The sequence below is a fragment of the Petaurus breviceps genome, unplaced genomic scaffold, assembly GCF_028583685.1.
Source record: "Petaurus breviceps papuanus isolate PSGF00001 unplaced genomic scaffold, PetGlider_PUasm1.0 90681, whole genome shotgun sequence".
In the NCBI taxonomy this organism is placed as follows: Eukaryota; Metazoa; Chordata; class Mammalia; order Diprotodontia; family Petauridae; genus Petaurus; species Petaurus breviceps.
Window position 1 is genome coordinate 2,399,425 of NW_027187307.1, and position 27,464 is coordinate 2,426,888.

The 27,464-nt window shown below is 39.6% G+C and overlaps 1 protein-coding gene across 1 annotated transcript in view; it reads right to left on the reverse strand.

Annotated features, from left to right (window-relative positions):
* LRCH2 (leucine rich repeats and calponin homology domain containing 2) overlaps positions 1–27,464 on the reverse strand; it is a 90,038-nt gene that overhangs the window by 18,566 nt on the left and 44,008 nt on the right. The window contains exons 6-15 of the mRNA XM_069065210.1: positions 24,936–25,069; positions 24,326–24,413; positions 21,935–22,046; positions 21,654–21,751; positions 21,475–21,533; positions 16,677–16,784; positions 11,132–11,209; positions 8,769–8,837; positions 2,345–2,393; positions 2,155–2,265 (exon numbers count right to left, since the gene is read on the reverse strand). Coding sequence (XP_068921311.1) covers positions 2,155–2,265; positions 2,345–2,393; positions 8,769–8,837; positions 11,132–11,209; positions 16,677–16,784; positions 21,475–21,533; positions 21,654–21,751; positions 21,935–22,046; positions 24,326–24,413; positions 24,936–25,069 — 906 coding nt within the window. The remainder of the gene's footprint in view (positions 1–2,154; positions 2,266–2,344; positions 2,394–8,768; positions 8,838–11,131; positions 11,210–16,676; positions 16,785–21,474; positions 21,534–21,653; positions 21,752–21,934; positions 22,047–24,325; positions 24,414–24,935; positions 25,070–27,464) is intronic.

Sequence of the window (27,464 nt, forward strand, 5' to 3'; positions counted from 1 at the left end):
CTCTGCAGTCTGGCTTCCAATTGTCAATCTAATGGCATTTTCTCAATCTGAATCTTTCTTAACCTCTCTGCAGACTTTGACACTGTCAATCACCCTCTTCCTTTTCTCTCTTGCATTTTAACAACACAGCTATCCTTGGTTCTCCTCTTACCCATCTGACTGCTCTGACTCAGTCTCCTTTGCTGGATTTTCATCCAGGGCATGCCCCCAACCATGGGAGTCCCACAGGGCTCTGACCTGGGTGCTATTCTCTTTTTCCTCTAAACTACATCACTTGGTGATCTTGGCTCCCACAGATTCCGTTTTTATCACTATGCTGATGATTGATAAATCTACTTATCCAGTCCTAATTGAATTACTCCACTAACTTCCAGTCCCACAATGGTCTTGTCCAAAACTATTTTGCCTTTTACATATGGCACCCCTCTATCAAAAGGTGAGTACCTACCTTACCATCAGGAGAACAACAGTAACTGAAACAATTAAAGGACATTAGTTGCTTTCAATTTCCTTTCTTAAGCCTAACACCTATGAGGCAAACTGGAAAGCCTGTAGAGGCAAGGTAGCCCACTCCTCTCCCACCATGAGGGCCTTTATAAACATAAGAACGAATTTTTTTTCATGTCAAATTACTACTCTTGAATATGTGCTTGTAATTGTTCGCTAGCTAATATGTGGTTTGAAGTGAAACTTTTCCTGGTAAGGAAGGAGATTCCATTCCAGTTACTACATGACAACTTCCTCTTGGCTTTAGCTCCCTTCTCCATCACCAACAAATGCCACTTTACAGAAAAATTGCAAGGAAACATTGCAATACTTTCCAAATTCAACAGCATCATCACTCACTACATCACCCTGAGTCTACAGGTCATGGAATGATTAACTGAATTTCCTAACAATAATACAACTAAGACTCAGTATAGTGCCTAAGAACATAGAAGGCACTTAAAAATGCTTAGTGACTCACCAACTAATGAAATGGTATTAAGCTGTTCACCAACAGGTGTCAAAAATTCTGTCTACTTGCCAGGCATTCCCTGGGAGACAGAGTCCATATAAAAGCCACTGAGGAGGGAAAATACCTTCTAACAGAAGAGTCTGTCCAAGATCCCAATAACTGCCCACACTGCCTTCTATCACGAGGACCATCAGATGTGAAAAAGTGATGTGAATCCACAGATCCGATCTGGAAACCAGAAAGTCCTGCCTCTTGTTATACACTGTACCCCATCGAGACCAAGGAAAAAGGGCTTAAAAATAAATCCTCCAGCTTGCCTCAATGGCATCTGGGGCTTCTATCCCCTATAGTATTTATTTATATATGTGTGTGTATATGTATACACAGACACACATGTATGTGTATGTGTGTATAAATATATGTATACATATGTGTGTATGTACACACACACACAGCAACCAAAGATACAAACTGAATTTTGTTTCCTTCTTTTGTTTCCTGGATCCCTGAGCTCATCTAAGTATGAGTCCCTACCCCCATTGCGCTTTTTACTTTTCCTTGTTCTATAGGTCTCCAAGTATGGAATCAGAGCTCTGTCACCCCAAGGCTGTGCTGCCATCCACCTGCTACTGCTACTTCTCTACCCCTTGACAGCTGACTCTGTGTTTATGGATCGACTGAATGACAGGGGTTCTGTATCTTCCCTCTCCTGGTCTAAGTATTCCACCTTTAAACTAGCCTCAATTTCAGTGTGAAGTCACATGCACACCTTCCTCCTACTATCCCACTGTACCCTTCTGCTCCCTCTCAGTTCCCATTTGGTAGTCATAAAACAGAACAAAGTTCCCTTGCTCTGCTCCTGAAGTCAGTACTGCTTCCTACACTATATACAGAGGGTCCTCTAAGTTTGGGGGCATTTTTTAGGGCTCAACTCAATTCAGGGCTCACATGGCTGATGACAGAATGCTATTAATCGAGTGATCTCTCCCTCCTCCAAATTCTCAACATGACCTGCACCCAAAGTAAACTGTGGTTCTCTTATCATGACATGACTAATTTTCTGGATCATATAACAATACTACATATTGCAACATTTAATTCTGTCAATATGCTCTATTATAAAGCAATTACATCTACAATAAAAATGACAAGATGAACAATAATAGTTACAAAGCACATTTTTAAAAACTAGATACCTTAAAATATTCTTTTCTAATTTGTTTGCTCCGCCTCCTTTCTTCATTCTGCCAGATGACAGGCTGAGTTTCAGGCCACTGCTGTTCATCAACTGCATCCTTTCCTAAAGGCTGTAAGAAAATAACATCTTTTAACTATGTAAATTAGCACACGGTGAGGAATGTAACAGCAATTTAATTTGATCTTTACCTGCCACATGAAGGGTGATAATGCGGAATTTACTTCATCTGCCAAGACACTACAAAATGAAACACATCTTAATTTGTTAAAATGTTGGGAAGTGTCTTTAAGTGAACATTGGGTAAAAAACAAACAAACATGTTTCATTATTAAGTGACGGTTGTTATAATAGGAATTCTCTTTTGTTAAATAAATTCTTAGATAAATTTACTAAGACCTACCCTTTTACTTCACTGGGTAAAATGTGCAATTGCCATAAAACCTCAAGAGTTCAAGATAAATGATGCTCTAGAGAAAGCAGCCCATTGTGGGGTGAGCATTTGTAAAGTAAGGGCCATGTGCAGTGAAAGGCAAAGAGAGTCCAGCAGGGAGATCTGGATTCTAGTTCTGCCACCCTCTAGCTGACCAACTAAGCTAAGCGATCACAGAAAGCCTCGGGCAGCTCTTTGAGAAGATCAATCACACAAGAGCTACTGATTTGCGGTGCTGGGAGTTCCCTACACTGATGAAATCACAGAACCATTCTGACCAGCACCCTCATAAAAAGAATTCTATGCCAAGCACTACTCTAGGCACTTGGGAGACAGAGATAGAAGTTAAAATACTTCTACACCCCAGGAGAAGTGGTAAAAATGCACAAAGACAAGAGTTCATTTCAACTCTGTTTATAGGATGCTGGAATTGTTAAAAAGTGAAAAAATTAAATCAGTCTATCTTTAAACTGCTATATATAGTGATCACTTTAGCTGAATGACTGTTTTTCTATCTCATTTTCGAAGTGTTTTGGCTTTATTCAAGGCCACATTTCCTAATCTTTGCATTCTGATACAATATGTTGGTTAACAGAAATTCTCCAAGGGGAAAAATGTTTGTGTTGAGGAGGAGGGCTGAATGGGGTATTTTTAGGACAGGGGTGTTCCAGGGAAAGGAGGGTATCATGTGCATGCCAGAGGAGGCAGGGTTTGGAGAAAAGGCCAGACTCTGAAAGAATGTGGAAAAGAGAAGCAGAAATGGAAGAAAAATGTGGCTGCTGCTTATACAGCATTTTAAAAGGAAGGGGAGAAGGGATGTAATTGCCTGTACTAAGTCTAGAGGTGGCTAAAATCAAAACCTCAGCCCAGGAGCATAAGCTTGCTTCTGGGGCTTTAGGCCCTCAAGTGAACATTTAGGAAAGGGAGGAGCCTTCCCTTCCTTTTAAGAAAGAAACTGAAAATAGTTTCACCCTCTTTTTAAGATGTGTTTTAAAGGGAGTTTGATAGATCTCTAGCATGACCTTGGACAAGTCACTTCACCTGTGTGCTTTATCTTCCTCATCTGTGAAATAAGGGTCATAACAGCACCTGTCTGCAGCTCACGGCCGTGGGAGGATCCAATGAAATAATATTTGTGCGCTGCTTATTGAGCACAGTTTGGCACACAGTAGGTGCTAATAAATGCTAGCTATTATTACTTATAAAAGGAGATTACTTAACAAAGAAGTCCAAGTTGTGTGAAAATGTCTTGAAGCATGTATCTTGTCTGCATTAAGAACACACCCACCTCTCTGCTTTTTTTAACATCAATGTTTGTAATTCATAATGGGGCATGGCCAGCTACTATGGTGGCAAGCACTCTTGGATACCAAAGCAGCAGGAGCAATGGAGAGTCACTGTGTATGGGGTAAAAGTCTCCCTACACACTGGTCCGTAGTAAACGGGCTCTTGGACCTGATTTGCTAAACTCTGGAGTATCAAACCCAAAGCAAAGAGTCAGAAAGGCCAGGCTTTCACAGTCAAGCAAACCACGTTAAAAACAAATGGTGGCGCCAGTGAGCTTGGTAAAAATTACATTATGTGCATTTGGAAAATTCTAGGACTAGTAAAATTAATTTTACTACTTAAAAAATTATAATAACTACATAAATGCTCATCCCTCCTCATCAGCAATAGCAGCTCTTACTCTAGGGTCCAGGAACTTTAAAAAACTTTAACAACTGCACTTCAGCATAATTGATTTCTATGTATTTTATTTAATGCACATAAAAATATCATTCTGAAAAGGAGTCCAAAGGCTTCATCAGACTGACAAAGGGGTCCAAACTATCAAAGAACAAATCATTTAAAAGATCCATTTATCCTCACTGACAAACATCATTTTAAAAATTCTCAAAAAACTCAAGCCTTGTATTATTTACTTCATTTCACCAACATGCAGTAAAAATTTCTTTCCTTCCTTTATTAATATCATGGGATTTTAGAGCTGGGAGTGAACTTCAAAGTGACCAAATTCAGCATATATTGTGAAAACAGCACTGGCTCTGGAAACAGAAGATTGTAATCTGGAAGACCCAAAGGCTGGACCACATTGCTGCTGAAGCACCTTCCAGCACCGGATCAATGAGCCTAGGGAATCCCAGCCCTTTCTTTTACAGAGAAGAGAACTGGTAATGCAGAGGTCAAGTGACTAAAATTTTTGCATCCAGTATACATTTCTCTGATTATGAAGACATACATAATTCAAAATGACCACGTGAACGAGTGAAAACAAGCAAATTTAAATGCCTTTTCTGTCAGTCTAAAACAACTCTTGGAGATGTAACACCTCTTGGCTTGCTTCTCTGTGATCTTTACCAAAAGCAGTGGGAGGACATCAGCCCTTCCTAAGTGAATTCTCAGTGGGAGGCAGATTTTGAGCCCTAAAGTGCTTCTCATCTCTCTCCTCTAAGCAATTATGACTCTCCTTGTTCCTACCGCTCAGGACAGTAAGTTACACATCCTGGTGTTCAATCCTATGGCCAAAGTTCCAATGGCTGCCCAGATCCTCAAGAAATGAGTCTGGTGGGGGACAGAGTCAAGATGTCGGAGTAGAAACAGGACTTCCATGTAGCTTCTGCTTCTCACCTCCTCCAATTCTTGTAAAAAATGATTCTAAACAAACTTTGGAGCTACAGAACACACAGAGAAGCTAACCTCCTGCTGAGGACAGCCTGGCAGGCCAGCAGGAAGTGGCCACCACAGCACTCTGGGAGCTGAGCCCAGTCCCGCTGGAGCCAGAGGTTTTAGCCCCGGGGCAGCCTGACCAGTCACCACCTGGAAGGACTCCAGATCAGCAGCAGCTGTGGCCGTTTCCAGAATTATCAACCCCATAGATGCGAAGGACAAAGTGAAAGGTCAGGGCAGTGTAGACTTTGGGACCTGGGAGTTCAGAAGTGTGGTCAGCCCTTGCCCCTGGGGCAAGAAGCTTCTGAGGCATGTTGGCTGTGCAGCAACTGCCACGTGGCAGCTTCAGCTCCTGGTCTGCAGAGTGTAGGGGGACCAAGCAACCAGTCTGAGGGGTAATCACTCTTGCTCTAACCTGCTTGGATCTGGATCACTGTCTGGGTTGAAGATCCTGGAGTGGGTAACCAGTTTGCCAGAGCCAGTGGAGGCTTCTGAGAGGGCACCCAACTAATAGCTCCAGCAGCTAAGAAAACCCCAATGATTTGGGACAAAGCTCCCCCTCTCATAGCAGAGTTTTACTGTGGCTAAAAGCACAAAAGTCAAATAATTGAGTGGCAAAATGAGCAAGCAAAGGAAGCAAAGCAAGCAGAGCAATCCAACATTAGACTCCTATTTTGGGGACAAAAAGGATCAAAGCATGGAACAGGAGGAAGACAGTGAAGTCAGAACTCCTGCACCAAAAGCTTCCAAGAAAAATATGAGCTGGTTACAGGCCATAGAGGAGCTTAAAAAGGATTTTGAAAACCAAATAAGAGAAGTAGAAGGAAAATTGGGAAGAGAAATGAGAACCATGCAAGAAAATTATGAAATGAGAGTCAACAACCTGACTGAAGAAAATCACACCTTAAAAAAACAGACTAACTCCAATGGCAAAAGAGGCTCAAAAAGGCAGTAAGGAGAAGAATGCCTTAAAAAGACAAATTTGCCAGATGGAAAAAGAATCTCAAAAGCTCACTGAATAGAATCATTCCTTCAGAATTAGATTGGAGTAAATGGAAGCTAGTGACTTTATGAGAAATCAAAATGCTGTTAAACAGATACAAACAAATGAAAGAATAGAAGGCAATGTGAAATGTCTCACTGGGAAAAACCACTGGCCTGGAAAATACATCCAGGAGAGGTCATTTAAAAATTATTGGACTACCTGAAAGCCATGATCAAAAAAAGAACCTAGAAATCATCCTTCAAGAAATTCTCAAGGAAAATTGCCCTGATGTTTTAGAACCAGAAGGAAAAAATAGAGGTTGAAAGAATACACCCATCACCTCCTGAAAAAGATCCCAAAAATAAAACTCCTAGGAATATTATAGTCAAGTTCCAGAATTCCCACATCAAGGAGAAAATATTACTAACAGCCAGGAAGAAACAATTTGAATATTGTGGAAACACAATCAGGATAACCCAGGATCTGGCAGCTTTTACACTTAGGGATCGAAGGGCTTTGAATAGGATATTCCAGAGGTCAAAGGAGCTGGGATTAAAACCAAGAATCACCTACCCAGCAAAACTAAGTATCATGTTTCAAGGGAAAATATGGTCATTCAATGGAATAGAGGACTTTCAAGCATTCTTGATGAAAAAACCAGAGTTGAATAAAATATTTGACATTCAGATACAAGAAGCAAGAGAAGCATGAGAAGGTAAACAGGGAAAAGAAATCATAAGGAACTTATCAAAGTTGAACTTTTAACATTCCTACATGGAAAAACGATAATTCTAACTTATGAAACTTTTCTGAGTATGAGAATAGTTGAAGGAAATAGAAATGTGTGTGTATATGTGTGTGTGTGTGTGTGTGTGTACAGGTATACATAGACAGAGGGCATAGGACCAATTTAACAGGAAGGGATGATACTTAAAAGGTGAAATTAAGAGGTAAGAGAGGAATATAATGAGAGGAGATGGGGAGAGACAGAATGGGGTAAACTATCTCATATAGAAGAGGCAAGGGGAAATGGTTACAATGGAGGGGAAGAATAGGAAGGCAAAAGGGAATGAATCAACCTTATTCCCATTGAATTTGGCTTAGTGAGGGAATGACATACACAGTAAATAGGGTATCTCACCCTACAGGAGAGCAAGGGGGAAGGGGATGAGAGGGGGAATGATGGAAGGGAGGGCAGGCTTAGGGGGGAGAGAAGTTGGGAGTACCCACTTTTGAAAAGGGACAGGATCAAAGTAGAGAATAGAACAAGTGGGGGTGGGATAGGTTGGAGGGAAATATAGTTAGTCTTTCACAATGTTTTAATGTTTTGCATAGCTACACATGTACAACCTATATTGAATTTCTTATCTTCCCAGTAAGGGTAGGTGACAAGGGAGGTAGGGAAAGAAGCTGGAATTCAAAGTTTTAAAATCAAATGTTTAAAATATATATCATTATTATTACTATTATTATTATTATTATTATTATTATTTTACATGTAACTGGGAAATAAGATATAGAAGCACTGGGGCACAGAGATCCACCATGCCCTACTGGAAAGTTGGAGGGGGATGGGGGAAGATATGGGAGAGAGCAGATTGGGGGAGGGGATATTCAGTGGGATTGCTGTTTTAGGGTGGTGGGTAGGGAAAAAATGGGGAGAAAATTTGTAACTCCTAAAAAATAAAAAAATAATAAAAGACTAAAAAAAAAAAGAAATGAGCATGGTCTTCTAGTTTTCATCTGCCTGGTACCCACACCCACTGAGACCACGTGCACAGACAAACAGATTGAGCAAAACTAACTGAAGAGGACAGGAAGCTAAATGGCCCTAGAGTACACTGAGCCTTAGACTCAAAGTTGGGAAGCTGTGTGACCCTGGGAAAGTCATTTAGTCTCTCTTGGTCTCAATTTCCTCATCTGTAAAACAAAAATAATAATACCAACCTCACAGGGTTTTTGAGAGGAACATACAAGACAAAATATGTAAAATTCTTTGTGAATCTCCAAGTGACACTGAAATCTTACTATCTAGCTCTAGATGCAGCTGAAGCATAAAGAATGAGCACAGCTCATGAGGAGGAAAAGTTGACACTGTGCAGCTGAAGTTGCCATTTATCTAGTCAAACAACACATATGAACCCAGCAGAAAAACAAATTCAGTCTCCTTATCTTTGTTTGGCTCAATCACAAAGCATTTTTGTCAAGTTCACACCACCCATGCTTTTTCTTTTCAATCTGCTGGACCAGTCTGTGAACCACTTTGGAGCAAACTTCTCTGTGGGGAACCAAGTCACCTTAAAGCCACCCCGGATCAGAGCCAGTCCTGGGGTGGATCCCTCTACCTGGGCCATTCCTGGGGTGGCTTCCTCTACCTGGGCCTTGGAGAGCTGCTGTGACCAAAAAGCCCATCTCCCAGCAAGCACCCTTCAAACAAGCTTTCCTGCATTTAGGCTTGCCCTGGAGCAACAGGCAAACAGAAAAAAACCAGACTGACCATAAACAAATAAACACTGATATGGTTGTATACCTTTTTTCAAATTCCACAGTTTGCTTAGGTCTGTTTCTTGGGTTTACTGAAGATGAATGATTAAGAAGCCTAGAAACAAATCAAGAAATCAATGTTTATTTATAATAGAGTACAAGTTCATCAATAACATCTTTAACAGACAACTAATCCAGAAAGAGAATTGTTGGGAAACAAGTTTGTAAATACCATTTAGAACAGCAGCTCCTACTTAGAGCAGCAAGCTTAGCAGGAATGGAGTTCACTGAACCTTTCATGCACTTCTTCCTGTAACAAGTCTGGGGTATCTCCTGGCCATGATGCCCACATATACCTACCTACCAATTCCGGCTGAGAAAGCCAATTTTCCAAGACAGAAGAAAGAGAGGAAATCATGTTTTAGGTGCCAGCAAGATTGATTTAGAACGTATTGTAATATAAAGGAAATTATAGTATATGCATTTGACAGCAGAAAGAGACAATACACAGTCAAAAATGCTGGCAGTGAACTCATAAGCCCTACCATTTATGGCAGCTTAATTGTCAATGCAAATTTTAAAGATAATAAAATGATAGGCAAGAGTCCAAAGAAGAAAATGATGATCCCGGCATCTTGACCGTCTCTTTGACAATATTTTCTGGCTTCCTAGCAGTTTCTAAATGGAGCTTATTTGTTGCATCCTTGGCTCTTATGCAATTTTACCTTAAATTACAATTCCTTGTTCCTGTACCAATATGATTATTTTTTTAAAGCAATTGGGGTTAAGTAACTTGCTCAAGGTTACACAGCCAGTTATTTCTGGGTGGGTGCTAAGTGTCTGAGCCTGGATTCGATCCCCAGGTCATCCCGACTCTGGGGCCGGTGCTCTTACTCACTGCGCCACCCGGCCACCCCTAAACAATTGGGGTTAAGCAACTTGCTCAAGGTTACATGGCCAGGTGTTTCTGGGTGGGTACTAAGTGTCTGAGCCTGGATTCGATCCCCAGGTCATCCTGACTCTGGGGCCGGTGCTCTTACTCGCTGTGCTACCTGGCCACCCCACCAATATGATTATTAAGCAGGAAAGGATTTTGAGTGATGCAGAAATTTAATGGTTAAATCTCCAAGAGTTCAGAAGAGTAAAATTCAAAAGGCAATAACAGAATTATGTACAGTTTTTAGACAGAGTCTTTAGGTGTTAATGACCTAAAAAAGGGAGAGGGCATGAGGGTGATCCTTATGGGTTGCAAAACTACTAAATGTGACTGCCAGTTGGGGGAGGGATGTCAGGGAAGTCATTTACAAGCTAGATCATTTTAAAGTGCAACCCCCTTACAAACATGCCCGAGTTTTTATTGGTTGACATCTAAATGATTTCATAGATGTCAAAACAACTATAAATAAACTTCATGTATTTAAACATTAATTTTAAGGACCTCTGAAATTCCTTAATGAGAATTTCTATACAAGAGTAGTCCATTTATATAACAAACTATAAGTGATAAGCAGCCCAAAAATTAGTCCATATACTGGACATTCCTTTGACATAAACCCACAGAGGAAAGCCCTCTCAATCAATTTAGAATGATGGAATTGCAGTGCTATCAATGATCATTTAGCCTCCTTGTTTTACAGATAGGTAAATTGAGGCCCAGAATGAAGAAGTGACTTGCCCAAGGTCACATAGCTAGTTAGAGGTAGAACCAGCCCCAGCCTAAACAACACAATGTCTCCTAACTCCTAGTTCGGAGCTCTTTCTTCCATCGTGAGAAATGGAAAAATGGCTGCCTCCCTTCTCCCCTGAATGAAAAAAATGGTTTTGTCTTCTTCTTATGCCCCTTTTGCAATTTTGGAACATAAGGATCAGGGAGTGAAAACACAGCTAAGTGTGAATGGGTAATTTTGTACAATTACTAGGAGAATCAAGGTCCAGCTGGGACCCAAAAATAGCTAGGAAGTAGTTATGGCTGGGTAGAGAAGATAAACTTGTGACTGCATAGGCATATTCCAGAGATAAACAAAAACATACATAATGTGGGTGTCATAGATTAGGTCTTAGCCATGCCTCTATTCTCTTCTAGCAATGTAGAATTTAGAGCTGAGTGTTCATGGTGTTATATGCAATCTGGCTACATGACATCTGGTGATATAAATAAAGAAGTATAAAAATAGTGAACTCTCCAAATTTCTCAGGAAAACATAACTCACTCTGTTCAACATTCTAAGTTCCCTAATAATGTCATCTCTCAAAACTCGTGGCACTACATACAGATAAATCACTACAAGCTTATGCTGCTGCTCACTAAAAGATGTCACTAACCCGGACATAATTAACAGCAGTGCTCCAAGCCAAACCACAATCAATTGAATGAAAATGGCCCTTAAATACTACACAAACTTGAGATACCTTGATGCACGTCCTGCTGCTCTGGTCCTCTGGAAGAGTTTCTCACTGAATGATGTTCTATAACTTAAAGGTCTCCGTCTGTATTCACATTTCCCGCACATCAAACAAACCCAAAGATGGAAGAAGTAAGGAGATGTTGATGGGAGAGGACAGGGAAGTCATTAGTACAGCAAGAAAAGAGTGGAGAGATTTCAAGAGCAGAAAGAACTGAGTGATTAGTTTATAGCAAGTCAGAAGTTAATTTGAGGACCCTCAAATTGGAATTTTCCCAAGAGCTTCCCAAAGCCACATAAAATAGCTAAGCATATAACCAATATAACTCAAAATCAAAAACAACAATGCTTCGGCAATTCAAATATTGAGTAAAGTTCAATCACAGTGATTGACCTCTGTGATTCTTCATTTCAGTTACAGGTCTTTTATTCTTGAATTATTTTATATAATACTTAGTACCATCTCCTTTCCAAAATAAGTCAAAACTTCCATGTTGTCTAAAAGCAAATAAAGAGATGGTAAAAAGCAAGGGACATATAAAAGAAATATCATGCTATCGAGTAAACTGGCATGATTGAAAATGTCCTGGAACAAGACTGACCAAGTGAAATGATGAAAAGACCCAAATGCATGAGAATCATTCCTTTAGGAACACCAAATGAACTGAGGTGACAGGTGGCATGCTTTAAAAAACACACACAAAAAGACAGGCAGCAGTAGCCACTCTCATTTCAGCTTTTGCTGATGGCCCTCAGGTAGCATATCACTTTTCTGATAATGATAAGTGTGAGGAAGGCTGGAGAACTTTCAATATATTGGTTAAAATGTCTGCAAACTGAATGAGTTTTTATAAAGGCTGAACTTAATCACCCAAATTATTCTTAAGGATAAATTTAATGTTCTTTAAATCACTGTTTCAAATACATGCAAGGACAATGTTTCAAATGGACTTCAATATGAACAAATGCAGATGTAATAAGAATTTAGAATATGTATAGAATTTTTTAAGTGATTAGATATAGGGGATAAAATTAAGTGTAATTTTAGAAGGAAATTCTGCCTAAGTAGCCAACAGAACATAGATTTACTCCATGAAGAAAATTTAGAAACTATTTTATGCCTCTTGGGTTTGTGATGGGCTGGCTGGAAGGGGGTGAAGTCTTCAGATTTTGATTTCTTAAAGTCTTTCCCTGCTAACTTAATATTGAATTACAAAATGCCTACTTAATGGTTTATCTAAACAAAAATATTGATTTTCTGTCAGCATCTTCATGCTAAGACCCTTCTGGATGCCTTTGGGAACCAACTAACTAGTATATGCTCAGAGAATAAAAGAAAAATAATTTTAAAATATTTTGTTGTTATTGTTCAGTCGACTCTTCGTGACCCCATGTAGGGTTTTTTTTTTGGAGGGGCAATTGGAGCTAAGTGCCTTGCCCAAAGTCACACGGCTAGTAAGTGTTAAGTCTCTGAGGCCGAATTTGAACTCAGGTCCTCCTGACTCCAGGGCCGGTGCTCTATTCACTGTGCCAGCTAGCTGCCCCCATTTGGGGTTTTCTTGACAAAGATAGTGAAGTGGTTTGCTCTTTCTTTCTCCAGCTTATTTTACAGAAAAGGAAACTGAGGCAAACAGGGCTTTGCCAGGGCCACACAGGTAGAAAGTGTCTGAGGCTGAATTTGAATTCATGAAAATGAGTCTTCCTGACTCTAGGCCCAGCACTCTATCCACTGCGCCATCTAGCGCCCAATTTTAAAACACACTGAACAAAACCGTTTCTGGAAAAACTCATTTATGATATCTTCCTCGACTAATGGCAACGTCTTGGGCATTCTGTGCTCTTTGGCCTTAGCCACAGCCATGTTCCCTTCACTAGTAACTGACAGTACGTTGATTCGCACTATAAACTCAGCAGGCGGGAAGCAAACAGTTAAATAGACATTGAAGGTAACCTACCTTAAAAGTAAAGAGAGCTGATGCACTATGGTAGTCAACCTGCTTATAACCTGTTTATTCCCAAGCTCTGGAGCAAATACAACGAGATCCATAACAACTTTTATAGTTTGTTTGCAGCTTGGAAAGTCATTAAGATTATTTCTGCTGTAAAATAACTCTGGACCCATGCAGGGTAAAACTGCGAGGTAAAACAGAAAGTCTAGAGAGTGAACACGGAGAAGGCAGAGACTTCATCGATGCCTCTGCAGAACAATCTGCTCCTAATAGCCATGCTCCATCTAAGCTTCTGCAATCACACAGAACTGACAGAAAGAAGCCAAGAACGTGAGGACCCACCACAAACGTAAACAGAGAAAAGAAAAGATCTAGTGAACAAAGCACTGGCCTCCAAATCGGATCCCCTGAACTCCATCTCAGTGTTGGCCGCCAACAAAAGTGTTTGGACAATTTAACTTCTTTTTGGGAGGTGGAGGGCACGTGGGGGTCTGTAATTTTATAGGTATAAAAAAAACTTCCTCAACCGTGGGGATCAGTGACAGCTCTGCAACTTCTATCCATCCAGAGCTGCCAGAAACATCAGGTCAGTGACTTACCAGGGTCACACAGCCAGTGTGAGTCAGAGGCAGGACTTCAAAATAAGTCTTCCTAACCAAAAGGCCTCTTTCCACTCGGCCACGCTGCCTCTCTTAAAGCCTATTTAACCTTCTAACTACATAATAAATGGTGAAAAATGAGCCAGGCTCTTCATTCACTTATATCTCACTGTTGCTGGGTTTTTTGCCTGTCAATGCTTTCAAATATTTTTAATCTTATTAGAAAAGTGCATAATTAGCTATCAACATTTAGTAAAAGAGATTGGAAAAGATCTTCCAACTGAGTGTTTTTATACCTGATAAGAAAGTTTAACAGAAGTATCAAAGACACTTTTCCAGTCATCTTGCAAACAGACCAAGTCATTTCTTGTAAATAGCTGCTTGTCAAATAAAGTCTACTTTTCAATATGGAGGTCTATAAACTTTGACTTATTTTCCAATTAACTGGGCATATACTGATGGTCTGCCAAGTATTAGGCACCATGCTAGGTGCTGGTTTTGTATTAATTTCCAGGGGAAAAAACTATAAAATTGCCATGTAATCCCTGTAACACCTAGACCTGTAACACTTTTTTTTATAAAAGTCAGGTCATGTGGGGAAAAAGAGATGAATGACCAACTCACAGATACAGTGCTTGAAGAAGACTCACTATGGACATTTATTGCAAAGCATCTTTCGACACACTGAGCTTCTCAAGCTGCTTGGGAGATTCCCCCTCAAATGCACTCTGACACGTGGACTTCACCCTTGCCCCCCGGTCTCCTTGGTGCTTTAAAAAAAAGCAAGTAAAACTCTCTTGCCACGTGCTGGGAGGGAAAACAGGAACCAAACCAAGCCCAGCAAGTAGAGTAGCATCATATTAGGCAAGACTTGGGCTCACCTCCATCTTAATCTGTGCAATTAAGAAAAAAGCTAACAAGTGCCCAGTGCAGAGAAAGCCCAGTGGAGAGAAATCCCAGGATTCAAGATGGAGAAATAAAGGCATCCCAGGAAATGGAGACATGAAAGACACAGAGGACGTAAACTACTGGGAAGGAAGGCACATCAAACATGGAGAAAGAGCACAAGTCAGTTACCACATCACTATTCTAAGTTTGGGATTCTAATAAGTAGCTTAATATTGTAGCCCAGGCCTTTTCATAAAAGAAAACTCAAAATTATATTGCATATTGGTATGCCATCCACTGACTATTCACATTTTTGTTTAAAAAACAGCCTATCTGTAAATAAAGGCTCACAATGACCCCTGAAATGTATGCATAGCTCCCATTTGCCATGGTTTATGGTTGGGCATTGTCACAATAGCACAAACACCGGAACACTTCAGTCACACCATTCCAAAAATATGGTAACATATTCTGGGGACTGGACTTGTGATTTCATTGATGTAAGGAACTCTCAGGTGAGGAAATTCCCCTACCAATGCATGCTAGTACCTCTGAAACTTACAATGTTAAAGAGTTTCCTAAGGGAGAGGTTAAGCGACTTGAGAAGTTAACCTTGAAAGGTTAAGTGATTGGCCCAGGGTCACACAGCTGATATTTGTCAAAGGTCAAACCTGAAGCCAGGCCTTTCTGGCTTTGATGCTAGATCTCTGTCCACCATGCAACCTGGCCTCTCATGTGTTAATATAAACAACAACAAAAAACCTTGTTGTTTTGAGGTTACTGTGCTGCACTCCTATTAGGATACAAGAGCCTAATAATCATGTTTGTTCCACAGCTGCACCATTAAAAACCTTAAGATGTCAGTGATTTCCTATCACTGCTCTTCATCACTATGTTGTCACCTGCAGCATATAATTTCTTTGAATAAAGAGATGCTACAATTAGAATGCCCTCAGAAAGGAAAGGGAATTTGCTCCTTTTCCCCAGTCATTAGGAAGGATCTGTACCGATTCATACTCTCAGGCCTTGGGGGGGCCTCTTGTGACCTAAGACTGCCTGTGGCCATGAGACCAATGAGAACCTATCAGCTTAAACTCATTAGCACAATGTTTGAGCCAACAGCTATGTCAGCTATCTAACTCACAAGTGACCCAAAGAGTTCTCCCTTCGTTTTAGGATCTTTTAAAGGCATATTGCTACTATTCAAATATTTATTTTAAGCACACACACAATTCTGCAATGTCTTCTGGTATTCAAACGTGCATGCAAACAAGATGTTTGTGTGTGTGTGTGTGTGCGTGTGTATATGCATATGGATACATATACCAGTGCGTGTAACACACACACACACACACACACACACACAAACACACACAGGCACAAAAGGTGTTCTAAGCCCTCGTGCAAGTCTAAGCTTTAATAGCTGCAAGAGAATAAACACTACAAAATTACAAAACCCAATATTTGCAGTTAGTTCTTTCAGTGTTCGCTGCTTATTAGAACCTAACCTTGGCCAACATGTTGCACCAGTTCAGTTCCCACCTTTGAACTTGCTCTCCAGACCCAGGGTTCTGACAAAATGTCAGAAAGACACTGTCCCAAATGTAAGGCAAAATGACAGCGTGTTCCTTCTTCTTAAAACTTATTCAAGGTCCACAAAGCTAAATAAGTGCAAAGGACACTTAAATACTTAAACTTTCAAATGATCTTTTGGCTAAGTCTGCAGCATTTACACTTCTGTAATAAAGCTTCAAACCGCACTAAGACTTTGGGGACATCACATATATGTACAAATATATATACACACATGTAAACACAGACACGCACATTTTGTGTTTATGTTTATAATTTATCGCTTAGGGAAAAGAAGTCACCCAAGGAATCTGAAATACACTAAAGATTATTTTTTAAATTTCTGCCCATAAAACTTCCCTCTAAGATACGTTCACATTTTGAGTTGTAATCACACACACATAAGCATACATTTGCCTAAATATTTCCCATTACATTTACAGTAGTTAGTCCCTTGAAAATTGCCCAAAGAGAGTTCACTGTTTACTGCCCACTTTGAATAACTGTTTTAATGACCATGTGACCTGATTACTGCAGTGAATACCTGTTCTTCTGCTCCTGCTGCAATAGCTGAGCAGCTATTTTTCTTAAATCAGTAACTTCCTTCAGATCAGCATCCTCTTCCTCTGCAAGGAGCCGCTCTTTCTGAATCCTAAAAGGGGAGACCAATGCTGTTATTTCCAAATGCATATGGAGGTAAAACAGGTTGTCTGTTCAACCAACTTTTAGAAGCAAAGGCCATTTTCCTTCTTCACAGAATAAGAACGCCTACATTCTAACATCTGTGCTGCAAACATGCTAAGTTGGGTGAGCTCTAACAGAGAATCCAGTACAGCAAGCCTTAATCTGAAATGTCACTTGCTGCCTACTTAAAGACAGCACTGGCCATCAACTTCCAGTCTATGGGGTCGTAGCTTCTACAAATGTGTAACAAAGGAATGGCCACAGCAATGGGGCAGTAGTCCCTCACTCCAATTTGGAGGAAGAAGCACTTGGAGTTTCCATATTAAGCAACTGAAATAGCTATAAAAATTCCCACATGACCAAAGAAAAACTTCATTCATCAATTACTTATTTCTGTTAGACAAGAAAAGAGGTGACCAAAATACAAACAGAAGGCTTCAAAACGAAAAGAAATGCCAAGAATAAATTTCAAATAAGATTAGGAAAACTTCCAAGAAAGGGAGAATAAAATCAAAATGCCAGTTACACTATTCACAAAGGACAAATACTCAGGCAAAAAAGGATGACCCCTTCCATCTCCAGCTATCATGACCACAGAAAAGCTGATTCAAGAAGTTAGCAGCACATTAATCCTTGAGAGTGGACGCAACTGCGACATGAGAAAACCTAATGCCTTCTCCCTACCTTGCAAGACGCTAATAGCTCCCTCTGGACTTTAAGGCTGAGACATTCGATTCAACACGACTTTGCAAGGCACCAAACCAGGCAAAGTGAAAAACTAGCCCTCCTCTGAAGGAGCTTACAGGCTCTGAGAAGGCAAAGACTACTAACACCTTAAGAGGGTCTGGAAAGAGGACCTACGGCAGGTGGCATCTGAGCGAACCCTGAAGGAAGCTGAGGATTCTATGAGTTGGAGGTGAGGAAAGGGTACACTCCAGGCAGGTGAAACAGTCTGCACAAAAACATGGAAGCAGGAAATGGAGTGCCAAATGCAGAGAACAGTAAGCAGATCCATTTGGATGAAATATGGAGTACAGGAAGAGGGACAATGAAAAATTAGCCTGGAAAAGTAGGATGAGGACTGACAGTTAAATACCAAGCTGAAAAGTAAGTATTCATTGTTGATGCAATAGGGAGTTGCTGGAAATTCTTAAGCCAGGTTTACACATGGTTAGACTTATGCTTTAGAATCATTACTTTTGGCAACTATAGATGGGAGTGATTGGAGACAGGAAGAGCAATAACGAGACTACTGCAAGAGACCAAGCAAGAGGTGATTAGGGCCTGAACTCAAGTGGTGGCAAAAGATACTGAGAAGGTAAAATCTGCAGGCTATGCAACTGACTGCATATGGGAAGTGACAAGGAGAATAAAAAGTCAAGTATGAATCCAAGACTCCGTGCCAGGAAGGATGGTGATATCTTCAACTGAAAAGGTGGAATGTGGGAGGAGAGAGAAAAATAACTGATTTTCAAAGGTCTTTTCCCCACAAGTTTTTTGAGTATTGGAAATCAGTTAAAAGCAAGGCCCAAACCGAATGGTCATGACCCCCTCATGAAAGTGCACAAGGAAATCCAAGCAGAGTCACTGTGGCAAAGTGAATACAGCCAACCTCAGAGTCAGGGAGAGCTGGATTCAAGGACACAGATGGCAGCATCACTCTAGGCAAGCCGCTTAAACCCCTGGTGTTCCAGGCAATTCTCTCACACTCAAAACTTTAGAGCAGCCGCCTGTCTGCAACACACTACAATGAAAAACCAAAATCAACAACCACGTAGGAAGATGAGCAAGCCATGGTGAACTGGTCTTTTTTTAATCTTAAATTCAAAGTTTAATAGGATCATAAATTAAAGCCAGAAAGGGGACACAGAGGGTCTTCTACTCCAACAGTCTCAATTTATAGATAATGACAGCTGATAGAGAAAACATGCAATTTAATTTAAAATGGCATAAAAAAACCCTTAAAATGACTGAAAATCAGCGTAGTTTTAGCAAAAAGAATCCCGCACTAAGTCAGGAGATGTTGATTCTACCACCATCACTTCCACTCCTGGGGCTCAGCTTCCTTATTTGTAAAAGGAAGGGTTTGGACTACATCATCTTTAACGTCTCATTTTAACAGCCTTTGTCTCAGTTTCTCCATTTGCAAAATAAGGACACCACCAGCTGCTCCACCCCAGTGCTAGGACCGCTGTGAAGAACAAAGAAGTTAACACAGTGAACATGACGACTCCAAGCCATGTGCTGAGGAATAGAAAGGAAAGGAAAAACAGGCAGTAGCGGCTGTTTTCCCCTTTAAAAAATGAATTTAAATTGTCATAAATAATAAAACATTTTATAAAAAATACTGGCATAGTAAATGTTAGTGCTAATATAGTATTAACATAAAATAAATTGTTTATAATTAATAAAATTATGAATAAACATTAAAATAATTTGAGGTGATTATTCTAATTAATATGTTATTACTAATAATGAATAATCACTGTAATTGGGGATGATTAATATGTCATTAATAATTAGTAACTGCTATTCATTATTCAAGTCATAAATGTAAGCTAAAATAAGGAATTACTAATAATAACAGCTAGCAATTATACAGTACTCTAAAGTTTACAAAGGCAAAGGCCCCCTACAGAAGGTGCATTAGAGCAGTCTTGAAGGAAGCCCAAGATTCTAAAAGGCAGAGAGGAAGAGGAAGAGCATTCTAGGCATGGGGACAGAGACTCCTTGCAAGAAGTACAGGCAGGAGATGGGAGTGTCATGGAGGCGAGGAATGCAAAGAAAGAGAGGTTTGCAGCCTGTTGTGTAGAATCTGAAACTCCAGACAGTAGAGTTGCAATTTGATCCCAAAGGTAAAAAGGAAGGCCTGGCACTGACCGAATTCAGAGATGGTATCATCCAACCACTTTCAGAAAATCATTTTCTCAGCTAGAACAGGGAGAGACTTGCAGCCAGGCCACCAATTAGGAAGCCACTGTACAGTTCACACAAGAGGTGATGAGGGTATGAACTGGGGCGATGGCTCTGAATGGAGAGCAGAGATGCTGTGGACAAAGAAACAAGGTGATCTAGCCTTGATATGGAATATGTGGGAAGTTATGGGAATATGTGAGGAGTTGAGGATAACATCACTTGCAAACCTGGGAGACCAGAATGAGTGATGCCCATGACAGAAATAGGGAAGTTCAGAATGCAGTGGGTTTGAGAAGAAAAAATAATAAGTTTTGTTTTGGACACACTAGATTTGAAATAAATAATACTAATGGCATTATTAAATAATAAATATACGGTGCTCCAAGGTTTGCAAAATGCTTTACAAATATTATCTCAGTAATTTATCCTCACAATAACCTTGGGAGGTAAGTGCTATTACCATCTTCATTTTACAGAAAAGGAAACAGAGGCAGGACAAGGTTAACTGACTTGCCCAGGGTCACGTGCTAATGTCTAAGGTAGGATTTGAACTCATGTCTTCCTGTCTCTAAGCCAAGTCACTCTGCCAAGAGCTGCCTCAGGACACTTTCAAATAGTTTCACTTTTCAAATAGACACTATCCAAATAGGCAATTAGTGACGTGGGACTGGCAATCAGGAGACTGGAGATGAATATATCGATCTGGGAAGAATCTGCATAGAGAACATTGAAACCAATGGAGTTGATGAGATATGAGAAAAGAGAGAAGAACCTCTGGGGATACAGTGAGTAGAGAAACAAAAATCTAGCAAAGGAGGCTGAGAAGGAGCAGTCCAGCAGGTAGGAAGAGAATCAGGAGAAAGCAGTGACAAAAACCCACAAAGGAGAAAGGATACAGGAGGAAGTTGTCAATGATGTTAAATAGTGCGAAGAGAGCCAAAGGATGAGGAATAAGAACATTGGTCATTAAGAGATTACTGGCAACTCTAAAGAGAGCAAAACGAGGGTAGTCAAGAGCCAGATGGCAGGGGTCTGCAAAGAGAATACAAGGAAGGGAACTCGAGGCAGCAAGTATAGACAACTTCTAGTGTTCCTCCACCATAAGGCTTACAAAAGAATTTCCTCAACACCAATAAATACTTGTTGGAGTCAGGGATTGCAGCTCAGAGAAAGGAAGTGATCTGCCCAAGGTCACAGTCACTAAGTGTCAGTCCCTCCAGACGCAAAGCCTAGCACTGCCTTGCCTCTGCCTAGATATGAGGTACATTATTACACTGCCAAAAGAAATGCTCATGCTGCCCATACTGTCTGCTAGTTGACTACCCAGGCCTGGCCTCCACTGCCCTTCCCAATCACCTCCATGTCACTGTGTGCACATCTCAAGCTCCTTCCAGCTCCAGGCTTATGGAGTCTTCATCCATTAGAACATAAGCTCCACTCCATGAAGGCCAGAGCCATATGGATTACTTTTATTGGTATGCCCATCACTTGGCACACTGCCTGGCACATCTGTCTCTCTAGATATCTATGATCTTATCATGTGTTTTCAATGATTTCTAATATGACTGTGACACACAAGTGTGTGAAGTAATACAAATCCAAGTTTAATCTAAATAGAACACATGAATGAAGTATAGAGCAAATAATTACAGCTAAATTTTTTCAAATAAATATTCAAGTAGACTCTCCAACAAATGTTTGACATGTAACCTTTTTGGATTATATAAGTATTACATGCTTACCTTTTCTCATCTCCCCATTCTTCATTTTTCTGAGATTTATCAGAACATTTTTCTCTTCCCTTAAATAAGAAAAATAGGTAATTTTTATATTTGTTGTCACGCCAAACTGAAATGTTCAGTCCATTTTTGTGTGATAAAAGGAAAAATTCATTCACAGTAGGGCAAAAAAAATTTTCTACCTTCAGAAAAGAGACGAATGATCCAATATGTGCATCTCCTTGCTCAGGAACTGGTACATCTTCTGGGTTGGGGTCAATGTAATCATACACCTCCTGGTCTAGTATCGGTTTACATGTATTAGAAAATAAGAATATTAAACCACAGTCTCTGACACCATTCTGCTTTATGTCCTAGGAAAGGTACAGGCCTTACACTTAAACCTGGTCTTTGAGCCCAGATCAACTCTAAGAAGGAGTAGGTACACAATACAAAAATAGGAAATATCCCATCAGTGAACTACCTTTATGGGAGTCAAGTTTGCTTCCCATCAAGTGATTGTCATTTCTTAGAGTCTGGTCTCTGGTTGATTCTGATACTTGAGAATGAAGGCTGATTGTGTCATCATCTGAGGGCTATAAGGAATAAGACGACAGATAGAACACTGTGAACATAGTATAAGAATTAAGTTGCAACAAATTTCAGTTAAGTTGCATCATTACTGACAAAACAAATTCTAGAATAATTTTTGCATCTAGTTTGTAATAGAGTAAAGTTGTTAAAAGTGTATTAGTCTACTTGTGAAAATGTAAATGCATTTCTCCTCTTGAAATTCTATACCAAATTAGCATTGATATCTTTTTTTTTAAATAAAAGGATTCATGGTTAGGCAGAGACAATACAGTAAAAACGACAATTTTACCTATACTAACCTATTTATTCAATGCTATCCCAATTAAATTACCAAAAATTGATTTTACTGAGCTAAAAAAATAACAAAATTCATTTGGAAGAACAAAAAGTCAAGAATATCAAAAGAAGTAATGAAAGGGGTGGCTAGGTGGCACAGTCAATAGAGCACCGGCCCTGAAGTCAGGAGGACCTGAGTTCAAATCCGGTCTCAGACACTTAACACTTACTACCCATGTGACCTTGGGCAAGTCACTTAACCCCAATTGCCCTGCCCTCCCCCTTCAAAAAAAAAAGTAATGAAAAATGTAAAGGAAGGAGGTTTAGCAGTACCAGATCTTTATACTACAAATCAGTAATTACCAAAATTATCTGGTACTGGTTAAGAAATAGAAAGATAGATCAGTGGAACCTAGTAGACATACAATAAAAAGTAGCAAATGATTATGATAACTTTGTGTTTGACAAATGTAAAGATTTAAGCTTTTGGGATAAGAATTCATTATTTGGTAAGAATTGTTAGGAAAGATGGAAAGTAGTCTGGCAGAAATTGAGCGGAAACCAATATCCTATCCATTTACCAAGATACAGACAAAAATTAGATAGATATGACCTAGAAATAAAGGAAGATATCATAAGAAACTTAGAAGAACATGGAACATGTCACCTATCAAACTTATGAATAGGAGAACAATTTATGAATAAACAAGGGTTAGAGAACATTGTGAGGTGAAAAGTGGATAATTTAATTACGTTAAATAAAAAAGGTTTTATATAAATAAAACCAATATAGCCACGATTAGGAGGAAAACAGAAAATGGGAGAAAATTTTTATAGACAGTTTCTCAGATAAGGGTCTCATATCGCAAATATATAAAGAACTTTGTCAAATTTATAAGAATACAAATCATTCCCCAATCAATATGAACATGCAGTTTTCAATGAAGAAATCAAAACTATATGCAGTCATATTAAATTTAAAAACCACTATTAATTAGAGAAATGCAAATTAAAACAACTTTGAGATATCATCTTACACCTATCAGATTGACTAAAGTGAGAGAAAAAAATGCTGGAGCAGATGTGGAAGAACTGAGACATTAATTCACTGCTAGTGAAACTGTGAAGGGATCCAACCATTCTGGAATTATGCACAAAAAGTTACAAAACTGTATATTCCTTTTGGCCCAGTATACCACTATTAGGTCTGTTTTCCCAAGGTGATTGTGGAAAAGAACCTATGTGTTCTAAAATATTTGTAGCAGCTCTCTTTGTGATGGCAAACAACTGGTAACTGAGGGGATGTTTATCAAATGAGGAATGGCTACACAAGTTGTGGTATATGACTGTGATGGAACACTGCTGTTCTATAAGAAATGACGAGCTGGTTGGTTTAGAAAACATGGAAAGAGGTGCATGAAATAAGTGAAATGAGGAGAAACGAGAACACTGTACACAGTAATAGCAATACTGTTTGAAGAACAACTCAAATCAGCTACAAAGGAAGATGCTATCCGCCTCCAGAGAAAGAACTGATAAATAGAAGTATATATAGTATGGTTTTACATATATTCATACATGTGTGTGTGACAATTTATGATATATGTCAAATGTGACACAAATGTGTTTAATGGTAGCCTTCTCTAAGGTGGGGTGGGAAGAGAGGGAGAAAAAAAATTAAAAGTGCCTAGCAGAGAACAAAAGAAAACTTAGAAGAAAGCAGGGTAGTTTTGAAAACCATGTGTAGTATTTATTACATAATTTTTCAAAAAAGTACAGTGTGAAATGGAAACTCATGGTTTTATATTGAATCCTCTTTTTATGTTATACTGTGTACATGGAAATGTTCTTTTTTTGTCTTTTTGTATTTAAATTCAAAATTTACAAATAAATAAAATGACAGAAAAATCCAAGCATACGCATGCCTCTTGTCATCTGCTTATTTCAAATACTAAAGGCTATTTTAAAATAAAACATTTTCTCAGAAGAAAAAAAAACCACTTACTTCAGTTGTAGATAATCGTTTCTCTCCATTATCACTTCCAATACCAGAATCAGGACCATGGTTTTTATTTGGATAGAAATCTTCCATACTATAAAATATGACGATTTAACTTTTTCAAAGAACAATTAGAACATTCTTCCCCAGTGTTTGTAATACATCTAAAATGTACATTATATCTACTACATCTAGAACAAAACTTTCCCCAATAACACACACTTGTGAGAAGCCCAAAGTCCCCTGGCTTACAATGGAGAAGCGTTGTGTTCGTTCCCACCAAGCCAAGGCCCAATGCAACATTTTTGTTTCCTTTTGTGTGCACAGGGAGTCCCAGTCCTCAGCATGTATTAGGCACTCCATAAATGCTTGCTGAACTGTACTGGCCTTCTTCCAACTGCCCAATTTCACAAAATACAAAATATAACAAAATGGGCTTTGGATACCAAGAAACCATCCCCCTTAGGCTTTCTTACTATCCCTGCAAGTATCTAAGTAGCTATACCGAAAACATCAGAACTTTGGGCTCATAATAGATTTCTAAAATTAGGAAAACTTATATACATATTTAGACGCTAAATATCACACAGTCCAACTATTATGAATACCAACTTACCTGTCTGTGAGAGGCTGAGATGGAATTCTTTTACCTAATGAAGGAAGATCCAAGGAGTCTGGCTTCTTTTCTATTCTGCAACATGCTCGAATATTTAAGAATTTAAAAATGTGTACTTTACCCTTTAAACATATCTGTCAAGGAACACAGGAGAAAATGAATTTAACTATAGAGTCCCAAAGGGAACCACCATTTTCCAGAGTTTTTTATACATTTGTTTTGTTTTCCTCCTAAAATCATGCAAGCACATCAGTGTACCAAAACAGATTTGTGTATATTTCAATATTTTGTACTTTATTATCATAAATGAAATTGTGACACCATTAATATCACTATTAAGTTTTACTGATTCCTCCTGTTCTTAGATAAAAGAAAACAGAAGCTTAACCATTTTCCTATCTGTTTCACAAAGTTTCCTTCTTGAAAGACAGAGCCACAATAATTTAAAACCATCAAAACATTTGGGGATTCAAAAACACTACCTACACTATTAAAATAAAGAGGGAAATGGTTTTTTTTAAAACTCCTTACAAACTCAACAAGAATATGCTGAAATATTTAGAAATAAAATACTCTTGCCTCTGCTGTCCCCTTGGAGGTTTACACCTTAGACCTGACGATCACCAAAAACTGCCCACCTCTAGAATCTTGAACCCTGAAATTTAATTCTATGACCACAACCTCTCCTCCTCCTACATTCAGCTGTTGTTTAGCCTCCTTGTTACTGTTCAGTCTCTTTATCCCCCCCTTCCCTGTTCTTGATTCACAACCTTCTATTCTTTGTGGTCATGACCTGATGGCTACCCATTTCAACATACATTCTCCTATACCCTTGTGTCCTTTGACCCTCTGACCCCTGTTCCAACCCTGATTCTCTATTCCTGCTCCTAAGGGATGGAAGAAGTCAGAAAACCTCGTGGTCACTATAAATTTATGCTACTAAATTCAAGTGAACTCTCCTTGTGGAATCACAATCCTTTCTGCATTAATGACTTTCTATCATATTTCTCACAACACATGACCTTGATTCCTGCTTTCCTAAGATAGTCTTCTGATGTGAGGCTATTTCCTCCTTGCCATAGCTACATTTTTTCACCTGTGCCTCTGCTCTGATCCATTCTGGCTAGCCTCCTCTGAAATCCTATTTTATCTTCGAATAAAGAGGAAGAAAGCAATAAACACGTTTAGGTCTCTCCCATTTTTCGAAACAATCAAGCCTTCCAGGGTCCCTGCTGCAGCCCCAAGCTATTGTCCCATCTTTGGCTCCCACTTCTAAACTTTGAGAAGGAAATCACAATCACAAACTCTATTTCTCTACCCCAAGTCACTATAAATTTGATTTGTTTTCATTCTACTTAAAACTACTGTCTCCATTGATCTCTTAATTTCCAAATCCAATGGTCCTTTTTCAACTTAGCTACTGGCTCTTTATCTGTCGCTACCAAAGCGGAGGCTTCCTCTTTCTTAATTCTCCTAGCAGCATTGAAATTCTTCCCATTCCTGGCTTCTGTGACCCTATTCAAGACATTATCACCTAGACCCTCTCCAGACTCTTCCTCTTCCTTCTCACCTGCAATACTGCCATCCCTGAGACACCTTGGCCCCAGAGTAACTGTCTCTCATCAGTGACTCCCTCCTGTGACCACCACCACCTCAATCTTGCTTGGACTCTCTTTAGCCTGCTCCTTCTCCAAGCTTGCCTCATCCCTACAGGTTTCTTTCCAATAAATCCCCACCTGAATTTTCAGCACCCCTGCATTTGTTACCTTTCCCCTGGAGGGTAGGCACTGTCTTACCTGCCTATATTTGTATTGTCAGCATTTAAGGCAATGACCAGCATATGGTAAGTGCTTTAAAAATGCTCTACCTACCCTCTCCTAATTCTCTTGCTAGTTCCTTAAGAGATCCTTTCTTTACAGCTTCCTCTTCTTCAGCTAAACTTGGTCCACCTGTTTAATCCCCACACTACCTCCCCTGAAACCTTCATCTGCACCTTTGTCTTCAGCTTTAACTCCTACCAACATGGGGTGAGGTAACAGAACTGACAATGGATGTGATGTCAGTCAGGACCCTCAGAACATAACAGTGAAGTAATTACTGGCCTGGATTTCTGGTATTCGAGAGAATAGCTCATCACAGATCCCATGAGAGTGAGGGTCCCCTGTCAAATGCTTCTCAATGCTACAGCTAGCAAAATTCCTAACTCATTTTCTCCCAATAATTGTAATTTGAGCTTCGTAGTCAAAAACAGCTTTCCCCTAGCTTCCATTCCTGTCTCCTCCCCATCTAGTTCAGCCCCAACCTTACTCTTTGCTCCCTTTCCACTGTGCCCTCTGGAATCCCCAACCTATCACTATAAACTTCCCTCTCTCTTTCTCGTTTCTTGTGTTCACACAGATGCCAGATTTCCATTGGCAGGCAAAGCACCCCTGAGTAGCCTCTTTAGTATGAGATGGAGCATCTCCTCCTCCCTACCTCCCTAATCGATTGCTACAATGGCAAACAGAGAAGGGGTAGTGAGGCCAAAAA